The 19506-nt window shown below is 37.1% G+C and overlaps 1 protein-coding gene across 3 annotated transcripts in view; it reads right to left on the reverse strand.

The window, feature by feature from the left end:
- Positions 1-19506, reverse strand: part of ADAMTS6 (ADAM metallopeptidase with thrombospondin type 1 motif, 6) — a 286481-nt gene that overhangs the window by 15346 nt on the left and 251629 nt on the right. For all 3 annotated transcript variants that reach the window (XM_010845526.1, XM_010845524.1, XM_010845525.1), the window contains 3 exons: positions 17295-17499; positions 7730-7906; positions 4678-4834 (listed from right to left, as the gene is read on the reverse strand). In XM_010845526.1, coding sequence (XP_010843828.1) covers positions 4678-4834; positions 7730-7906; positions 17295-17499 — 539 coding nt within the window. The remainder of the gene's footprint in view (positions 1-4677; positions 4835-7729; positions 7907-17294; positions 17500-19506) is intronic.

The raw sequence follows: 19506 nt of genomic DNA on the forward strand, positions 1-19506 counted from the left end.
CAGGATGTCTGGCTCTAGGTCAGTGATCACACCATCGTGATTATCTGGGTCGTGAAGATCTTTTTTGTATTCTTGCCATCTCTTCTTAATATCTTCTGCTTCTTTTAGGTCCATACCATTTCTGTCCTTTATCGAGCCCATCTTTGCATGAAATATACTCTTGGTATCTCTAATTTTCTTGAAGAGATCGCTAGTCTTTCCCGTTCTGTTGTTTTCCTCTATTTCTTTGCATTGATTGCTGAGGAAGGCTTTCTTATCTCTTCTTGCTATTCTTTGGAACTCTGCATTCAGATGCTTATATCTTTCCTTTTCTCCTCTGCTTTTCGCTTCTCTTCTTTTCACAGCTATTTGTAAGGCCTCCCCAGACAGCCATTTTGCTTTTTTGCATTTCTTTTCTATGGGAATGGTCTTGATCCCTGTCTCCTGTACAATGTCATGAACCTCATTCCATAGTTCATCAGGCACTCTATCTATCAGATCTAGGTCCTTAAATCTATTTCTCACTTCCACTGTATAATCATAAGGGATTTGATTTAGGTCATACCTGAATGGTCTAGTGGTTTTCCCTACTTTCTTCAATTTCACTCTGAATTTGGCAATATGGAGTTCATGGTCTGAGCCACAGTTAGCTCCTGGTCTTGTTTTTGCTGACTGTATAGAGCTTCTCCATCTTTGGCTGCAAAGAATATAATCAATCTGATTTTGGTGTTGACCATCTGGTGATGTCCATGTACTGGCCATATGGTGAAAACTATTTGTTTGCATGCTGTCACCCCTACTAAACTGTGCTTCCTTTGAGGAGAGGAATCTTTTGTAGTCTCAGTGGCTGGCACATGGTAGGCATGTTTGCAAATTAAATGAATTTATTGGTTGGATGAATGGAAAGCACATTATTTAAACACCATCACTTAACAAATGGACAGATAGATTTCTATGTGATAAGGCAAGTTCAGTAAAATGTTAATGGTAGAATCTAGATGGTGGACGTTCATTATAAACTTCTTTCAACTTTGCTCTATGTTTGAAAGTTTTTATTATTTTAAAATAAGATAACAGAAGGAGAACCATCTCCTAAACTTCAGTAGTTGAAATAATAATCAAGATTGTATCAGTGGTTCATGTCACCCATAGAGATCCCAATGAAAGATGGTCTTTTAGTTCCCAAGAGATCTTCCTCAGTCCTACTCTGTCTTGCTTGGAGTAGAGATGAACTAGCTTCTCAGTAGCCCTCTTTTCCAAGAAACAAGGGAACCTGACTCTGGTAGAAAAAAGCAGTCCTCTTTTACCTCCTGCGTTAACCAGAACTTGACCTGGTTAACCTTCCCCCACAATTGGACCTTCCTCCCAGTTTCCCCTTTGTAAGAGCTACGTCCTCTCTCCTTATCTGATTTCCAGAAACTGTATCAGGTCACGCTCACATTACTTTCATGTAAGAGCCTTTTCTCTTTTGAAATCCATATTATCTGCCCATTTCATATCTCTATGGATGATAAGTTATGACTTAAATCAACTGTTACATCTGTATTTTTCCAACTACAGATTACAACTGGGTCACAGACCATTTAAGTCTATGAAGCTTGCCTTGATCCAAACATTAAAGTTATCAGCCACTTACGTGAGCACTCTTAGCATTTGTGTAAATGGCTCCACATAACACATTCCATCTTGCTTTTTTTTTTTTTTTAAAGAAGTATCTTCCCTGTAAGACTATGAACTTACAAGAGTATTTGAATTTCCATAATAAATGGCAGAGGCTGGCCACAGCAAGCATTCAATAAGTAGCTTCTTATGTAATGGACAGATAGTTTCAGACATTTTAATATACTCAATATATATGCTATTGGGAAGCTAAGGAGAACACAAAACAAGTTACAACAGCTATATTATTTCTACTTTAATTCTAATTTTATCCTGTCTTAAATGAGTCAACAGCTTTAGGGAATAACAATTTGAAGATTAGTCATACTTTGCAGGATTAATAATTTCCTAAAAGTTTCTTCCTTTACTGAGAAGGCTAAAGATAGTGTCCTAACTGCATACTTCAGATTATGATGATCAAAAGGTAATTTGGCCAGACAGAAATAACTATGAAGTATTTTTCCAAACAATCCAAGAAATATTGGATTAAACCTATCCATTTTAAGAGAATCTTTTTAAGGCAGAAATAAGTACGGTTGCAAAAGATATTCCGCTCACTATAAAAACAGCTTTACATCTCCAGCTGCAAAGTTTATGTATGATAATTATCCACTGTAGAGAACTGTTTGGAGAAATTACTAAAATGGTCTAAAATAAAGTTATAAATATAACTTCAACATACATTATTGTGGGCATGTCAAAAAGCCAGGTCTTTCAACAATTATTAAGCCTTAATCCTTTGATGCTGAAGCTGAAACTCCAGTACTTTGGCCTCCTCATGCGAAGAGTTGACTCACTGGAAAAGACTCTGATGCTGGGAGGGATTGGGGGCAGGAGGAGAAGGGGACGACAGAGGATGAGATGGCTGGATGGCATCACTGACTCGAGGGACATGAGTCTCAGTGAATTCTGGAAGTTGGTGATGGACAGGGAGGCCTGGCGTGCTGCGATTCATGGGGTCGCAAAGAGTCGGACACGACTGAGCAACTGAACTGAACTGAACTGAACTGAATCCTTTGACAGTCATGCCAGAAGTCTCTGTACTTCATAATCAGAAGCTCTGTTTTCATGTTAAAATTCTTGATTTTACGAGTAAATTACAAACAGCATACAAATGTAGTTGAAAATGATATGCCCTAGGGCTCTTCCAAATCTTTGTTCAAATCGTGATTCTTTTGTAATGTGGGTAAGTTACTCTCTCTGTGCCTTAGTTTCTTCATCAGTAATACCAACTCTCAAAAGGTTGTTATCATGATTATATAATACATATAGATATTTATGTACATGAGATATATATAATGGATAATAAATATAAAGGGCCTAACATAATACCCAACATACTTTACTGTGATAGTTATATCCTCTCTTCCACCTTAATATTTTATCTTTCAACTCTGAAAAACAGACTCCCAAACCCACATGAACTGATTGATTGCCAATAATTTACAATAGATGAAGACTTGTTTGCTGCAAGGCTTAAAGAAATCTTTAAATTTCATATTATTTAAGGAAAATAGTTTTGCTATGAAAAGTACTTCTGTTTGTCATAGATTTTTGAGCCCTTCTCAAGAGAAGGAAAGCTAGATTTATAGAACATCCCTTACCAAAGGGAAAAAAGGAGATGGTATTACAGCCAGAGATTCTGCAAATTAAAATTGTGATTTTTAATTAACATAGGGTACAGCTATACTTCTTCGAAACAGTAAACTATACAGTAAGTACACTGTATTGAGCCACTAGGGAGGTTCTGAGTGGCTCAGATGGTAAAGAATCTGCCCGGAATGCAGGAGACCCGGGTTTGATCCCTGGGTTGGGAAGATCCCCTGGAGAAGGAAATGGCACCCCACTCCGGTATCCTTGCCTAGATACTTCCATGGACAGAGGAGCCTGGAGGGCTACAGTCCATGAGGTCACAGAGTCGGACATGACTGAGTGACTAACACTTTCACATTTCATACTGCTCAGACAAGAAATGGGCCACTTGCAAAGATGCAAGTTTTCTGCATCTTGTCATGCAAGATGCTTGCTCTTCCTAAAATGAAATTCCTCATGGAAATATTGAAAAATAAGATTAAAAAATGTCCCTCAAACTAGATAGATTTTATCAAAAGGTACAATCTCTTTTTAATAGATTACCATATCATTTTCATTTGATAAGTATTAACAAATTATAGTCAGCATAGCTCTTTATCTTTTTGTTTTTTTAAGTAGAGTCCTATAGCTGGGTTTCTTACATAATTAAAATTCATGGCTTCAGATGTTTATATATGAGACGACAGTCTGAACTTCCTGACTATGCCACAGTTGTCTCTGTACTCTCCAGTTTCTGTGATACTGCCTTGCACATAGTAGCATTCAGGAGATTTCAAATGGATGCTTGATTGAATAAACAAAGTACATTCATTTAAATACAATATAAGAAATTTCAGAATTTGGATGGGTATCTGCTGTTAATACAGAGACTTCCCCATATGTAACAGAAAATTTTCAGAGTCTGAAGACATTGTCCTCCTATATAAACAGCTATACAATAACATTCTTTTATTTTTCTTCAATGAGAAAATTAGTATTTGAAACCTAAGAAGTTCCAAACATATGCTTTCATTATATCTATAACAAGCATGGATTTTAACCTTTCCAATAGCAGAAATCCATTGTTATAGCCAAAAAAGAAACAGAAGTTTTTACTTTCAAGCTTGGTTCATTAGAAATCACAAGTCAAACATAAAATGCTATGTTGGACAGAACTTTAGAGATTATCTCCATTCCAGTCTTTCATTGTATAGATAAGTAAACTCAGCTCCAGAAATGTTAAGTGACTTAATAAGGTCATACAGATAGTGGGAGAGTCTGGAAAAAAAACACAACTTAGGTTTCCTGATTATATATCCAGTACATGTGTAGCTTTCACAAATGCTATATGCAAACACACTACAACAGTGGTTTTATGGGGCTCTTTGAACCCTGTAAATCAATACAGTTGAATCATTGAGACTACAGTCCCCTCACCATCTGTACTGGAGGTCCTGGGGAACTTACCTTCAGTACTGGAAATGGGGGTACTGTCACATTTGCTTTCACACTGCTGCATTGATGGAGGTCGACTAGTTTCTGGACAGTCACTTGATGCCTGTCCAGTGTAGGAAAGACATTGCACAGTCCGCATTTGCTGTCCAAGGCCACACTGAGCAGAACACTAAACCAAAAGACAAGGAGAGACAAAATGCTGTTCTCAACAATTTTCAGGAGACAAAATAGATACTATGTCATTTCAAATACTATACATATTAGCTTTTAAAGCCCATATGTATTTTGGTCAATACTGAAATCAGATTGATTATATTCTTTGCAGCCAAAGATGGAGACGCTCTAAACAGTCAGACTGAACTGAATTGAACTGAATCCAATGGTCTCCCCACAAACTAGGGGTCAGAGATCCCCAAATCATGAAGGTGTTCCTCAAACAAATGGAATAGGGAAAAAAACCCCTGTATTTCACTCCCCCCACACCTTGTACAGTCAACCATCAGTAAATATTCCTTTAACAGTTGAAAAAAAAAAAAAAATAAAGCCCATATGTAGTTAATCTTGGGGAGGTATATGATTAAATCATTCTATTACAGCACTGGTTTGGAAACTCAAGGATCGTGTCATTACCCTAGAATATAGAAGTAATATAGTTTCCAGAAGACAACGGATGGAGATTTCTTGGGCTGTGATTCCAACAGTGCCAATCAGTGCCAGTGAAGTTAAACAAGAGTATAATGAGAAAATACCTGTGAGGAAGTAAAATAGTCAGAGATTCTATTGCTCCCTATTTATTAAAGACTTGTGGGAAGACAACTCAGTGGTCTACTGGAGTGCTCTGAATCTGATTAAAATATTAGTTCAGTCTAACAGCAGTGACCATTGAGGGCCCTAGTGATGAGACCAGTTTGAAAAAAAAAAGACATTAAATAAGTACCTTGAGTTTTGTAAAGTATGCAGATCTGAGACAAATCTGAGAAGAGGTCTGTAGGTAGCCAGTTAGCATGTCTCCCTTTCCTTCTTCATCTACCCGGGATTCAATTACTTTAGAACTGAAGTGCTCTCTGGGCCTGATCAGCTATCCTGGCTGAAGAGTGAAGCTGTGGTCTATTTTCGGGGCCTGCCACTCAGAATACTGGAAAGCCTGTGAGATTTGGGATCAAGGAGATGAGGAGCTACTTGTGCAAAGACAGGTGATGGTGATATTTACAAGGTAAATAGACCGAGGCCCTGCTGGATTAATTTGCAAAAACTCTCAAGGCACTTATAGGACTTGCCAGGATATTCGCAGATACTTTTATTTTTAACTTTCTAAATACAGAATGATGAATAAATGCACCATAAAGATGTAATAAAGCATCTTTGAAAGGTATTTTCACTGGTTAACTTCAATTTTAGGAAACTGAATAGAAAATAGAGAGGAGAAGAAAAGGACTTGACAACATTTAAAAGAATAATCTCAAACGGATTTGTTGGTGAAATTATTAACATGAAAAAACTTCTACATGACCTTTATGTAACAGTACATTGCAACAAAGAATATATAAGAAAGGAAATTCCTATCTAATTTAAATAAAAATCAAAAGAGTATGTCTGCACTGATTCTTTAATAGCAGAATATCAATTATAAATTGTGAAACTATCACATGTCTACAGATAAACACTTAACTGCATTTGATTCTTACTTAAGCTTATGATGTATATTCCAGTTGAGCACTTTGTAAATTAAACTAAATATCATTATATGAAAGAACATTATTAACTACTTGTTAGACAAATGCAAATGTTAATTATTTTATGGTCATACTTCTTTTATTTCCCCACAAGGCTGAGCACAGACCAAGAATATTTATTTGCCTTAATGGAGACTGAAAATCTTTGCCCACTCCCCAAAGAGGTCTGTAGATATAGCTACACTCTAGCAATAATGCATTTTGGCCACAGTTTTGGTAATTCTATGAAATGCCATTCCTACTAAGTAATGGAAGGCCCAGAGCACAGATAAAATCATGCTGGTGTAGTTATATGCCACTATGATTTACCTGAGCTCTCAGATATTAGAAAATAACTAGCTACAAAGTTAATTGTAAAACCACAGGAAAAGGGCATTGATTCACTAGAAATTTACTTTCTGGAGCATTATTTTTTAATATAACCTAAATAGGTTTCCTTTTCAACTTTCAAAAGAACAATATTTAATTTGCCTTCTATTCAAATATATCAATTTGCTTTCAAAGGATTTAAGGGGACCTTAAGCAAGATAACATAATTTAAAACTGAGAAAGAAGAAAATAGGAATTGGAAGATAAAATATAAATGAATCCAATCAATATAAAAATACAGGGACTTCCCTGGTAGTACAGTGGATAGGACTCTGCCTGCCAGTACAGAGGACATGGGTTCGATTCCTGGTCCAGGAAGATCCCACATGCTGTGGAGCAACTAAGCTCGTGTGCCACAACTACTGAGCCCGAGTGCTACAACTACTGAAGCCTTCGTGCCTGGAGCCTATGCTCTGCAACGAGAGAAGCCACAGCAGTGAGAAGCCCTTGCACCAAAATGAAGAGTAGCGCCTGCTCACCCCAACTAAAGAAAGGCTGCTCACAGCAATGAAGACCCAGTGCAGCCATTAAAAAATAAAAAAAGATAAAACCTAATTAAGATCCTTACATGTTTTCTGTGAGGTTAAGAGGATTTATTTTCTTAGTGTGAAAATTAAGAAAATGGTGTTAACTGATTTGCTCTTGAAATAGTTGAGAGAGTTGGCAACAGAAGCCAAAGTTCTGGTAGCCTGTTCAAATCTCTGATCATCTAGATTATTTCTCTTTAAGTTAAAATGTTAGAATCCAAGAAGTAGGTGAATGTGGGAAGTGTATAGCTGTGGGAGAAACATGGCTCAGTGTCTGCATGTGACTGCTGCCGCCTGTGCACTTTTCACATTCCCATCTCATCCCTAGGTCTGTGTGTTGCTACTCATGTCGTGAGCCCCTATAATGACCCAATCAGGAACCTCAAGTGTCTCAAGGTGCTGCTTCAGCAGGGGCCCATAGTCCAACTGCCTTACCTGGCCCCAGTCTCCTGTCACCCAGCGAGGAGGAGGGCAGCGGCCCAAACTGCAGCGGATGCGGACAGGGGGTTTGCTCTCCTCGGAACACTGTGTTGCTGGGAATGTTTTAGAAAGGTCACTGCTCTTGCACAGAACAATCCGATGCTTGAATCCTGGACCACATTTGGGAGTGCACTGTAAATAAAACAAATACTAATGAATAACGATAGTCTAAACATAGAGAAAGATTTGAGGAAAATCTTTCTCCAACTAAATGTGTATTTGAGTAAACAACATACACATGTACTAAATCTTAAGCAAAGTCTCAACAGATATGAAAGTTCCTTAAGTTTTTGAATAGCAGAACTTCTATCTTTTGCCCTAAGGTCTTTAAGAGCTAAATCCAGAGTTTGCTTTTCTTGGCAGCTTATCTTCTTTTATTGTGTGTAGGTTTATTCCTTTTGACTCTTCCCTATCCTTGGCCATATTCAGTTGTGGTAAGATAATATTGATTTTTGGAATGCGGAATCCTTGGTTTCTTTTGATAGTCCCCTGGACTGCAAGGAGGACCAACCAGTCCATCCTAAAGGAGATCAGTCCTGAGTGTTCACTGGAAGGAATGATGTTGAAGCTGAAACTCCAATACTTTGGCCACTTGATGTGAAGAACTGACTCACTGGAAAAGATCCTGATGCTGGGAAAGACTGAAGGTGGGAGGAGAAGGGGACAACAGAGGATGAAATGGTTAGATGGCATCACTGACTCAATGGACATGGGTTTGGGTTGGTGATGGACAGGGAGGCCTGGTGTGCTGCAGTCCATGAGGTTGCAAAGAGTTGGACACAACTGAGTGACTGAACTGAACTGAGGTGTAGTCTTCTGAAAAAAATTCTTACGGGTACTAGTAGGCCATGAGAAATTACCTTTGTGAAGCAAGCTAAGGTTTGATTTAGATGTGTACAGGTGGCCCTCAGTATCAGCAGGGGACAATTTCAGGACCGTGGAGGACACCAAAACCTGTTGATGATCAAGTCCCTTGTATAAAATGACAGTATTTGCATATAACCTACACACATCCTCCTGTGAACTTTAGATCATCTTTAAATTACTTATGATACCTAATACAATATAAACACTATGCAAATAGGTACCAGTGCGGCAAATTCACGTTTTACTTTTTGGAACTTTCTGGAATTTTTTTCCCAAATATTTTTGATCTTAGGTTGGTTGAATCTGTGGATGTGGAACCCAGAGATATAGCAGGCCAAATGCACTCTTAGTATGCGGTAGCTAAGAATACATGATCACAGGTAAAGATTTATTGCACAGAGAATCTCTGGATTCTTCCTTGTCCATCAGTTAAACATAAGGAATTTGACGATTCTTTAGTTGGACCAGTAAGCTCTTCACACTGAGGAAAAGATCCTTCTTCCTGTCACAAAGTCTATTATTTACCTCTTTTTGAAGTTAATTGGAGTGCTCTAGAGTTACTGTTCAGGAGTTACCTACTCAATGTGGTGGCTGACTGAAGTCCTCCAGCTTTTCCCCCTGAACATCTGAACCTTTCCTTAAAATCTATACTTCTCAGTGAAGTGAGACCCTTACCCACAATATTTTGAAGCCCTGTTTCTACATCTTTCATTCAAAAACTACTACCAAATTTCCCACAGGAACTACACTAGACTATAGTGTAGTGTAGACTGTAGGGGGAGAGGAGACCTAAGAATGAATAAGTCAATGAAGGAGCTCACGGTTTTAATGCAGGAGATAGACATGTGAACATAAGAATAAGTAACATTACAGAGAATGTAAGAATATATAAATTCTTGTGCCCCTAGTCATCATCTGCGTATTTTATGATTATGAATTCATATATCCTCTCATTCCTATCAGACTATAAGCTTAAAATAATTTCATCTCTGCTTCATCTTCATATACAACCTCACCCTATCTATCCTCAGGATCCAACAGAGGACTTTGAGAATGCACTCAATAAAGATATTTGGAAATATCTTCAAAATATAAATATATTTGCAAAGATAATGGTTTTGATTTATTTTTAGGTAAATCAAGACCTACTAGCTGTGGGATGAGAATGTCTTAAGGAACAATGTACACTCTCCTGAGTGGCTTTGTCAGGGGCAATCTTGAACTGGTGATATGTCATAGAGAGAAAGAAAAATAATACAAATTTTTCATGTGTAAATCAAGGACCCACAAACACTCTTCATCACAATGAATGTAGTAACAGAGTGCATTTCCTTTAACTTAGAAAACATTTAATTAAGATACAGTTGAAGGAGAATAACATCCAGTTTTTTCCAATATGGTTCCAGAAAAGGCTTTAGTTAGGGATTTAGAGGTCAAGAGAGAAATTCCTGATCCCTGTTATTATGTTTTACAGCCAAGTCAACATCCTTCTGTCCAGCTGCAGCTTCATTCTACCCATATAATCAATCACTAGGTTCTATTAACCGAAGTCCTAAACCTCTTTCACATTTGTTGATTTCTGTCTGTCTCCATTGCCACTAACCCTCCTACCAACAAACATCACTTCTTGCATGTAATATTGCAATGACTTTCTAACAGGTCTCCTGTTTCTTGCTCTTGTCTTACTTCAATCCACTCTCTAAAGGACGTATCTGATTATGTTCTATTTTGATTTTTTTAAAAAATCATACAGTGGTCTTCAAGACATAAACTCAAACTCTTTAAATATGCTTACTATACACTGATAGGAAGGCTCTGCTTACCTTTCCAGATTCACTTCAATAGGCATAAAGCTAATGCTGCTGCTGCTACTACTATGACTGTGTGTGTGTGTGTGTGTGTGTTCAGTTGTGTCAGACTCTTTGTAACCTCATGGACTGCAGCCTGCCAGGCTCTTCTGTCCATGGAAGTTTTCAGGCAAGAATACTGGAGTAGGTTGCCATTTCCTACTCCAAGGGAATCCTCCTGACGCAGGGTTCAAACCTGAGTCTCCTTCATCTCCTGCATTGGCAGGCGGTTTCTTTACCACTGAGCCACATGGGGAGACTTACTCCTATGACTACTGCTGCTATTAATAACGGTAATTATGATAGCAGCCACCATTTAATAAATACTCTCGATATTAATGGCTTCCCTAGTAGCTCAGCTGGTAAAGAATTTGATTGCAATGCAGGAGACCCTGGTTCAATTTCTGGGTTGGGAAGATCCGATGGAGAAGGGATAGGCATCAAGTGCTGTGCTAAGTGCTGTAATTCACAAAGTTCTCACAAAAATCCTGTGAGATGACAATTATGTTTAAAAGGAAGAAACAACCTTAGGGTAAGTGGTTGGTACAAAGACATGCAGCGATTAAATGGCAGACCTAATGTTAACACCTACTGAGTGTTTCCTGGATGTCAGACCCTACATCATGAACTTTGTATATATTATCTCATTTAATCCTCACCACAACCGTGTTACTTTATATGTCAAGAAACTAAGACACGCAACACTATCTTGCAATCATGCATTCTGTAGAATGAATAGAACCCTGATTTGAGTCTCTTGAGCTTGCCCCACTTGTGTTTGGTCCTCTTGACTTCACACAAGTTTCTTCTACCATTTATCAGTGTTAGAAGACACAGCCTTAGAGAATTTCTGTCACTCTCTTAATGTTTAATATTATTATTGATAATGATAATCCTACTGCTTTATATTCCACTAGAGTTTCACAGTTCACAAAATACGTTCAATACATTATTCTCATATATATTTTTGAGCCTTTTACAGGAAGCTTAAACAACTTAATTGAGGTTGAACAGATAGCAAATTGTAGAGCTGGAACTAAATTCTAAGGCTTCCAGTCTAATCCATACTTTAGGTCTTAGCATTCATAGAAACAAAGTCTCATGAATACATGAGTATTAATTATTATAAAAATAAATGAGGTGAAGTACAAAAGGACAGAGGGGTACTTCAGACTTTAGGGATAAGAGCAGAGACATATAGGATATATCAGGAATTCCGATTCGTATTTAGTATTCAGTTTAGTGTTCAGTCAATATTTTGAGGCTATGATTAATTTTCTATATTGGGAAAATTTATTGAAAAATGTACTCAAGACTTTCTCTCTCTTCATATTTTAAAAGCATATGTATATATATTAAAGCCTCAGATAAAAGAATGTCTATATGGGTATAACTAAGTCACTCAGCTGTATAGCAGAGATCTGCACAAAACTGTTAATCAATGATATTTCAATTAAAAACTAAAGTTAATTAAAGCCTGGGACATAAGTCTCTTGTTTATTCTAATATCTTTTTACAGTAGCAAGAAGCTTCTGCTCTTATTTGAACACTGTAGTGATATCTAGCAGTCTTCCCTAAGAGCCTGTGCCAAAGTCCTGTTTACAATTAGGGGAAGCAGACAATGCAAAGACAGATGATTCTTTCATTTGTGTCTGAGAAGCCCCCAGGGAACCAAAGACAAAACGAAACAAATGAGATCGATGACAATAGGGAGAAGAATAAAGCGAGAAAGCAACACTGAAATTTATTAAGTGTTCTAAGCCCTTTGCATACCATAATCTACCTAATCTTCACAGAAACCTCACAAAGTGCTGTTTTCACACTCATTTTACTAGTGGGAAGCTGAAGTATTGAGTAGTGCAGATAAATTCACATGGCAGTTTTGAAAAAGATAACGATCTGAAAGATAAATGTACAAATCCTCTGTGGGACAATGTGAAGTTATATGCAAAGCTTAACATACAACATCTTCTATTGAGACAAGAAATAATTTTAGAGAATTATAGCCCAAGCTCCACTAAATAAGCCATAGATATTCTATCCTATAGCACTGGAAATAAAGAGATAATCAATTGGATTCTCAAAATAGTGAATGACTGAGAACTACATTAAGATTCAATGAATACAATGGCCCCAAGCCCTGAAGATCTAGCCATGAATATTACATGTCTATAGTCATAATCTCAACTCTTCTAGAGGGTGATTATAAAATTAAGTGTTTAAAAATTGCTTGTAAAAAATAATAAAGGCACAAGGATGTCACTTAGACTAGCTTAGATTTAAGTAGGGCTTCATCCTGCAAATTCTTCTGATCTTATGTCAGCGATGCTCAAGCAGAGACATCCCTCAGCTTTGATCTTATGTCAGCGATGCTCAAGCAGAGACATCCCTCAGCTTGTTTTTATTTTTACTTTCTGCCTCTTCTTTCTTTAAGCTACATTTCATCTTCTCCTCTCTAGCCTTCTGATGAATAAAGATGTTTATCTATCTGACAGCCTCAGTTTTATTTAGTTACCCCCCAAAATAAGAAATCCTAGAAAATCAAGAGTAACCATGATTATGCATATGATTAGTAGGCAGTAAATTAATCATGAATGATTCAGAGCATTTTTTAGAGACAATATTAGTCTATACTCATGTAAAGGGCATATTTTTGCACATTTTTTGAGTATGCAGTAAAATTCATTAGGAATAATTAGAAACTGAATACTTAGTTCAGTAATAAAGTAATTTTTTAGACTAAAGTCTAGTTATAAATATCAAAATCCATTCAATTCATTCTTATAATAGCTGGACGGAAGGTAATTCAGTGGAGAATGATTCTTTAGTAAACTTATTTCTCACTATTTCTCCTTATTGCAGATAAATATCTTTCTTCTTTTATTCATATATTCAGAATCTCACAATTATTTAAAATCTGATCAGACCATTTATTTTTTGTTCTCACCTCAGTTGAATATAGATGGTGATTTTTACGAGAGATACATTCGTACTTCAGTTTAACATTTTATGATTAAGAAGCAAAAACACATTTTGCAGAAAAAATTTTGAAACCACACCAGGGAAAATAATTTGGCTCTCACTTATAAAGGATAGAAACATTAACATTTGGGCATTAGACTGAATTCTCTCTGGATAAGTGGGTTTAATTTACTTAGTTATGGCACCAGAGTAGAACCTAGGAGTAAACACCGTGATAGCACAAGTATCTACTAAAACAAAGAATGACTTGGAGGTAGATTTCCCCCCACCCCTATCCTTCTTAAGTAATGCTACCTAAATGTAAACCCCATAAAGTCAATTGAGTATGATGCCAGTCATCCACTTGTGGAAGAATAAGTACAAGAAACAGACCTTTTTCAATGGGTACTCTGTGGGAGTCAAAAGAAACCATTCTTATACATCAAAAGAATGGCTAAGGATTGCTGGAGCCCATCCACAGCACACAGCAATGCTTTCAGAGAAACACGCCAAGAGAGGGCAAAAACAGAAAGCCATTTAAGTCCAACATAGCATGGGTGATCCCAGGAGTGAGGCTAGATTGTAGGAAATGGGAAAGCCATAGCTTCATTAGTTCCACAAAAGACTGCAGAAAAGTCATTTTCCACGAAGGTAATTTGGCTGAAATTTTTTTTTTTTTTTTTCCGCCATAAGCATGGGGTGGGATTCACTGATGGGGAAAATAGTTCCCGGCTTTGCAACAATGGAAATTTTATGTGAGAGCAGCCGGCAAAGAAAGAAAAAGGTCAGAGGGTACATTCCTCTTACTGCAACATGTTTTCACCAGTTGAACCTCACCCTTGTGATTAGCAGAGCTCAGACAGCTGATAGTTGGAAGTGGGAAGGGGGCAGAAAGAGCAGGAAAGTTTTCATGGGTGTGTCAGAAAGATATTGTGTGAAATTATCTTTGCAAAAGTAAAGTGAAAGAGACTGAACACTGCCTGCTCTTCTGCTGGGACCCCCTCTTTTCATTAGTGGGAGATGTTACATTCCTCTGGGAAGATCAGGCTCCTTGTTCTCACTTTGTTCTCCATAGCTACTCAAACATTTTTTCACTTAATGTTATTTACTTTTACTTATTTTTAATTCATCTAGAGAAGAGTAGGTTTTGTGGTAAAGGGAAGTGGAAGAGTGAGAGTACACCTTCTCCTTTGGAAAATACACAGGAGAGACTGAATGGGGCAAAAATCATCTCTCCTCCAGAACAAGAGATCAACATGATGATATTGATGATGTTAACTAGAATCTTTGAGATGGTAATGGCAGGATTTCCTGACTCATGCTTACCCCAGAATAGTTTTCCTGCATTGCCTGTAGAGAGACAATAGCCCACTAATTTTTTTTGGAGGGGGTGGGGGTGGGTGGGGCGGTGATAGTCCCAACATGTGTACTCCATGCCCTTGGCTCTACTTCTCTACCCTAGGCTTTGACTCAGCCATCTTAAAGAGATAGCAGACATGTGATTAGAAGTCCCCTTCACTTACATATATTTCTTCAGGCAGTTTCCAGGAGTGCCTAACAGCCTCATAGAACCATTTGAGCAAGTCACTTATAAGACTGGAGAGATGAGAATCGAAATGCTAAGAGTAGGGTAATTACAACCTACATGAGGTTGAATTAGGAAGAAAATCTTAAAATGGTATTTGAAATGGAAATATGCAGTAGTTTACACAATCTATTTTTTAAGGTGATAATATTTGGTGTTTTATGTTAAAATAAAAATATAATAACAAAGAAAAATGTAGGTGCAGAGACCAATGTGAAGTGAGTCTGCACATGAGAAGGTTTTGCTGTTTTAGTGATTGGCAGAAGTTTTTTTCTAGTTTTTGAACTTGTCTGTTTTTCTCTACTTTTTGCAGAAGAATGATGTGGTATAAAGTTCTGTATTCAAGCCTTTAACCTATCACTACTTTTTCAATCTTATCTTCCATTTATTCTTTAAAACAAATCCTTTCCTCCCACCCTACTTTCACCACATATTCTTTGTATTTTTGTTCAGTTGTTTCTCTTATCAGGAATACTTCTCCAGTTTCTCAGTTCTCTTCGCTTCTTCAAATTTTACACTCCTACAATATTCAGTTCAACTCTCATCAACTAAAAAGCCTTCTGATTCTATTCCAGGCTATTCTGACCTTCTTAGCTTCTGAATTTCTGTATCACTTATACAATCCATCATTGTGTTAAACATAGTCTTATGTTATTCTCTAGTTGTTTCATAGATATTCCTTATTTTCCCAAGTTTATGAGATTCTTTTGAATTCTCCTTAGTCCCTATCCCAATAAGGTTAGAAAGCACCCAATTATACTTATTGAGTTGGCCTAAAACCCTTCAAACATTGCAGCCAATCATCAGGTCTCCCATTATGATTTTCCAGTAACAATGTTGCCATCATTATTGACAACTATTTATGAATTTCTACAAGGGTTTTGGGCACTGACTTGCAAGTAAAACAACTACTAACATGTACAATTCCATAAAATGTCTCTTCTTTATCAATGGATTTTATCTTCCAAATGAATTTAGGAGTTAATCCACCCACTGTAGGTAACAGAAGAGTTCATACCTTTTCCATAACCACTGAGTGAATAATACCAGGAATATCTCTACATTTGATTGAAACACAAATAAAAGTTAGGCAGAATATAATTACTGAAGCTGGACTGTGGCCAGGAAACTTGGGAGAACACTCCCAACGTCTCCCAAAGATTCCACAGATAACCACAACTGGTCAGAATCTCCATTTCCATGTACCATCTTAAACACAGTCTCTCTTTCAACCCCAGCCCTCTAGCAAAATAAGGCTACTCAAGTAGTAAGATTCACAGGGAGAAAAGTTAACATCCATAGGTTCCTAAAGAACAATGTTTAATTATTTTTGTTTATTTTTTTCACAAACTTATGAGGTCTACAGGAAATACCTAAAGCAAGTACCACTATGTTTCCAGCAGGAAATGCATCCTGTTTTGCTAACTTAGAAAAATGATCTTTAGTTATATAGCCAGATACTCATCCTTTCTAACACTAAACAACACTTGAGAAAGATTCAGTTCCTCTTTAGGAAAAGTAGAGAATGGTACAATATGTATATGTGTATGTCTCATGCAGAATGAAGAGTCAATTAACTCTACCTCTTACCTCATTTTTCATAAGACTATTTCTCTGAGGGTTTGGGATTATATTTGACTTTTTACATGTATGCCAGAAAAATATTATCTTAGTCAGATCTTCTTCATTAATCATGTAAGTGGAGGTAATAATAAAATCTGAATTTGACTTTTTGATATGTTATAACCCTCAACTCCATATTTCTTCCACAGAAGCAATTAAAATATATATAGATATATAACATGTGATAATCAATTAACAAATTCATACGTAAGAGTTAGTTAGGCTTGAACATTACTTTGAAAAAAAGATAAACATATCACTTATTTTGAGCCTATAAATGCTGCTCAATAATAGCAAAGAAAAAGGAAAAAAAAAGAGAAAAATATACAGAAGGTATATATATATGTATATATATATATATACACATATATACCTTAACTCACTATAGTAGTCTCTCAAATTCACTTCAGGCTTGTTTTTAATCAAATTGATTACTAGTTTCTCATTGAGTTTCCTGACCCCCAAAACCTTTAGTTCCTGGCAAGCAGCAAAAAAATATAACATGGCCAAATTCACTGTTATGCAGTCCTTACTTGTTAAGTTCTAAGATGCTCACACGCTCAGGTGTCCTTAATATTAAATGCTTTGGTATTGATAGTTAAGACATCTCAAAACATACAGCCTCAGATTTCCTTACTTCTGACCAGTCCAAAGCCACCCACTGAGGTGGACACGACTGGTTGTTGCAGGGCTCTTTTTCAATAGGCCGGTGTGTTAAACAACCACTGTAGTCCAGTGTCTCCTCCTCAGAAGGTCCAATCTTCCTGATGCAGAGTACTGCCCTTGTGCGCATCCCACCATCACAAGTCTTGCTACATTCCAACCAGTCCCCAATGAACCACCTGCAGCAAGAAGTGAAAGAAACACAGAAAAGCATTCCCTCAGTGCAGCCAGAGATTTCAGCAGAGTGAAGGCACTATATCAGTGGACTACCTCCTCTTCCCAGAAGAGCTAACATTTCAGTGTTTGTTGATGTGACAAATGACAAACAGAAGAACTGCTTCCATATACATAAGGAAAAGATAAATCACTGTTAGCTGCTTTCTAGAGTATACTGCATGGGCTTTGCAACAGGCAAACAGGTTCAAACAAGCAATCCATTATGTGTTTTTAAACTTCTTTTTCTCCATTTTTTAAAAATTAACTTCTAAAATGAGGATAACAATACCAATTATGAGATTCTCATGAGGACTAAGCAAGGTAACATATGAAGCTCCAAGTCACATGCTGGTAAATGTTAAAAACTGGCTCCTCATGGGAGGGAGAGTCCTCATCCATTGCATTTGCCAGTTTTTGTGATATAGATACTTCATTATGGCCAAATTAAAGCTATCACCCTAAACATAACCAAGAGAAGATATGCTAGTCACAGGGTCTCAGGAGCTTCTAACAACATCTGACACAAAAGAAGCAAGACACAGAAGCCATTTTTATTATTATATTGAGAGAGGTTCTCCCTCAATTGAGTGTTTGGTGATAAACCACCCTGCAGGAGCAAGGGATTTGTTTCCTGATTCCCAGAAATGTACATCATGCTCTGCTTAAGACAGAAGTCTTTACTGTCCTTCTAAGGGCAGAGATGGCCCAGGTATCCATTCAGAAGACATGGGAGTGCTGAAGACTCTGCAGTAGGAGTAGAGTCCTGAGCCAGGTCTGTGAAAACATGGAGATCCCTTGCTTTGACCTCCTTTACTCCTAAAAAGAGCTTCTACAGAGCTGATGTGGGAAGAAACAGAAATGTCTTAATAAAAGAACATATCTCATATCCGTAGGTATACCACACCTAGAGTCATCAATGAACTTTCATATATGCAATTTCAGGTGTATGTTTGTGTCTGTGTCATATTTCTGCAGGACTCACTTTTTTGGGCACATTAATTGGTCCAAGGGTACGAATCATGATCCCAACCAAACCAAGAAGGATTCAGCTTTAGAATTTTTACATCTAACGTAAGCAAAAGGAATACTTTCCTTTCTGGTCACAAGGGTATATAAAGATATAAGAGCTGATGATGGCCATATTCCGTGTCAAGTGGAATTAACTGATTTGAAAGAATGCAGAGGAGGAGCTAGAGTCTTGAAAGTATTTGAGTGCTTGATTCCAGCCATTCCTGAAGCTAGGTCCACTTTTATACTTCCCTCGGCTTTGTTAATATAAACCAATAAATTCTCTTCAGTGCAGAAGCTAGCCAAAGTTGAAGTTGTGCTAGTTTTGCCAGAGTCCTGACTGATACATTATTGTATTTAATGTCATGAATATATGCTGAATGCCTACTATGCTCAAGGCACTGTGCTTTGTTTTATAGAAGAAAGTAAGACATTGTGTTATGAAAACAGTTTTCCAAAATCATGATAAGTGCAATGATGGAGCTAGAACTAGATCCCGCATCCACTATTATCCACTGAATTTCACTTCCAACAATTCAACATTTCTAACAAATAGTAGAATCTAAACCACAAACATGAGGTCAAAAGACATTTTCTTCTTTCCATGCTTATAAATCATGCATACATCCTAAACAGAGATGCTCACGCTCTTGGGTAGGAGACTAACCAGAGAGAAGAGTATAAAAGTTAAGAACAAATGTCACCTCTTTCCATGAGCTTAATTCATTTGTGCCAGTTTTGTATGTGGAAGATAATACCTTAGTGAAGTCAGAGTACTAGTATCCTAAATTTGAGCCTACACTCAGCCAAATAAGCCACAATGGCCTTTGTTCATTATTATTTTTGTTATTTTTACTGACAGGGGGAAACCAGCATTTAGAAATATCATAATTAACCACTTTCCCAAACTTAAAATATATTTTGTCAAAAATTTATAATTTTTCAATCTAAAATTTACTTAA

Source organism: Bison bison, unplaced genomic scaffold (genome assembly GCF_000754665.1).
Source record: "Bison bison bison isolate TAMUID 2011002044 unplaced genomic scaffold, Bison_UMD1.0 scf7180017864218, whole genome shotgun sequence".
Classification (NCBI taxonomy): domain Eukaryota; kingdom Metazoa; phylum Chordata; class Mammalia; order Artiodactyla; family Bovidae; genus Bison; species Bison bison.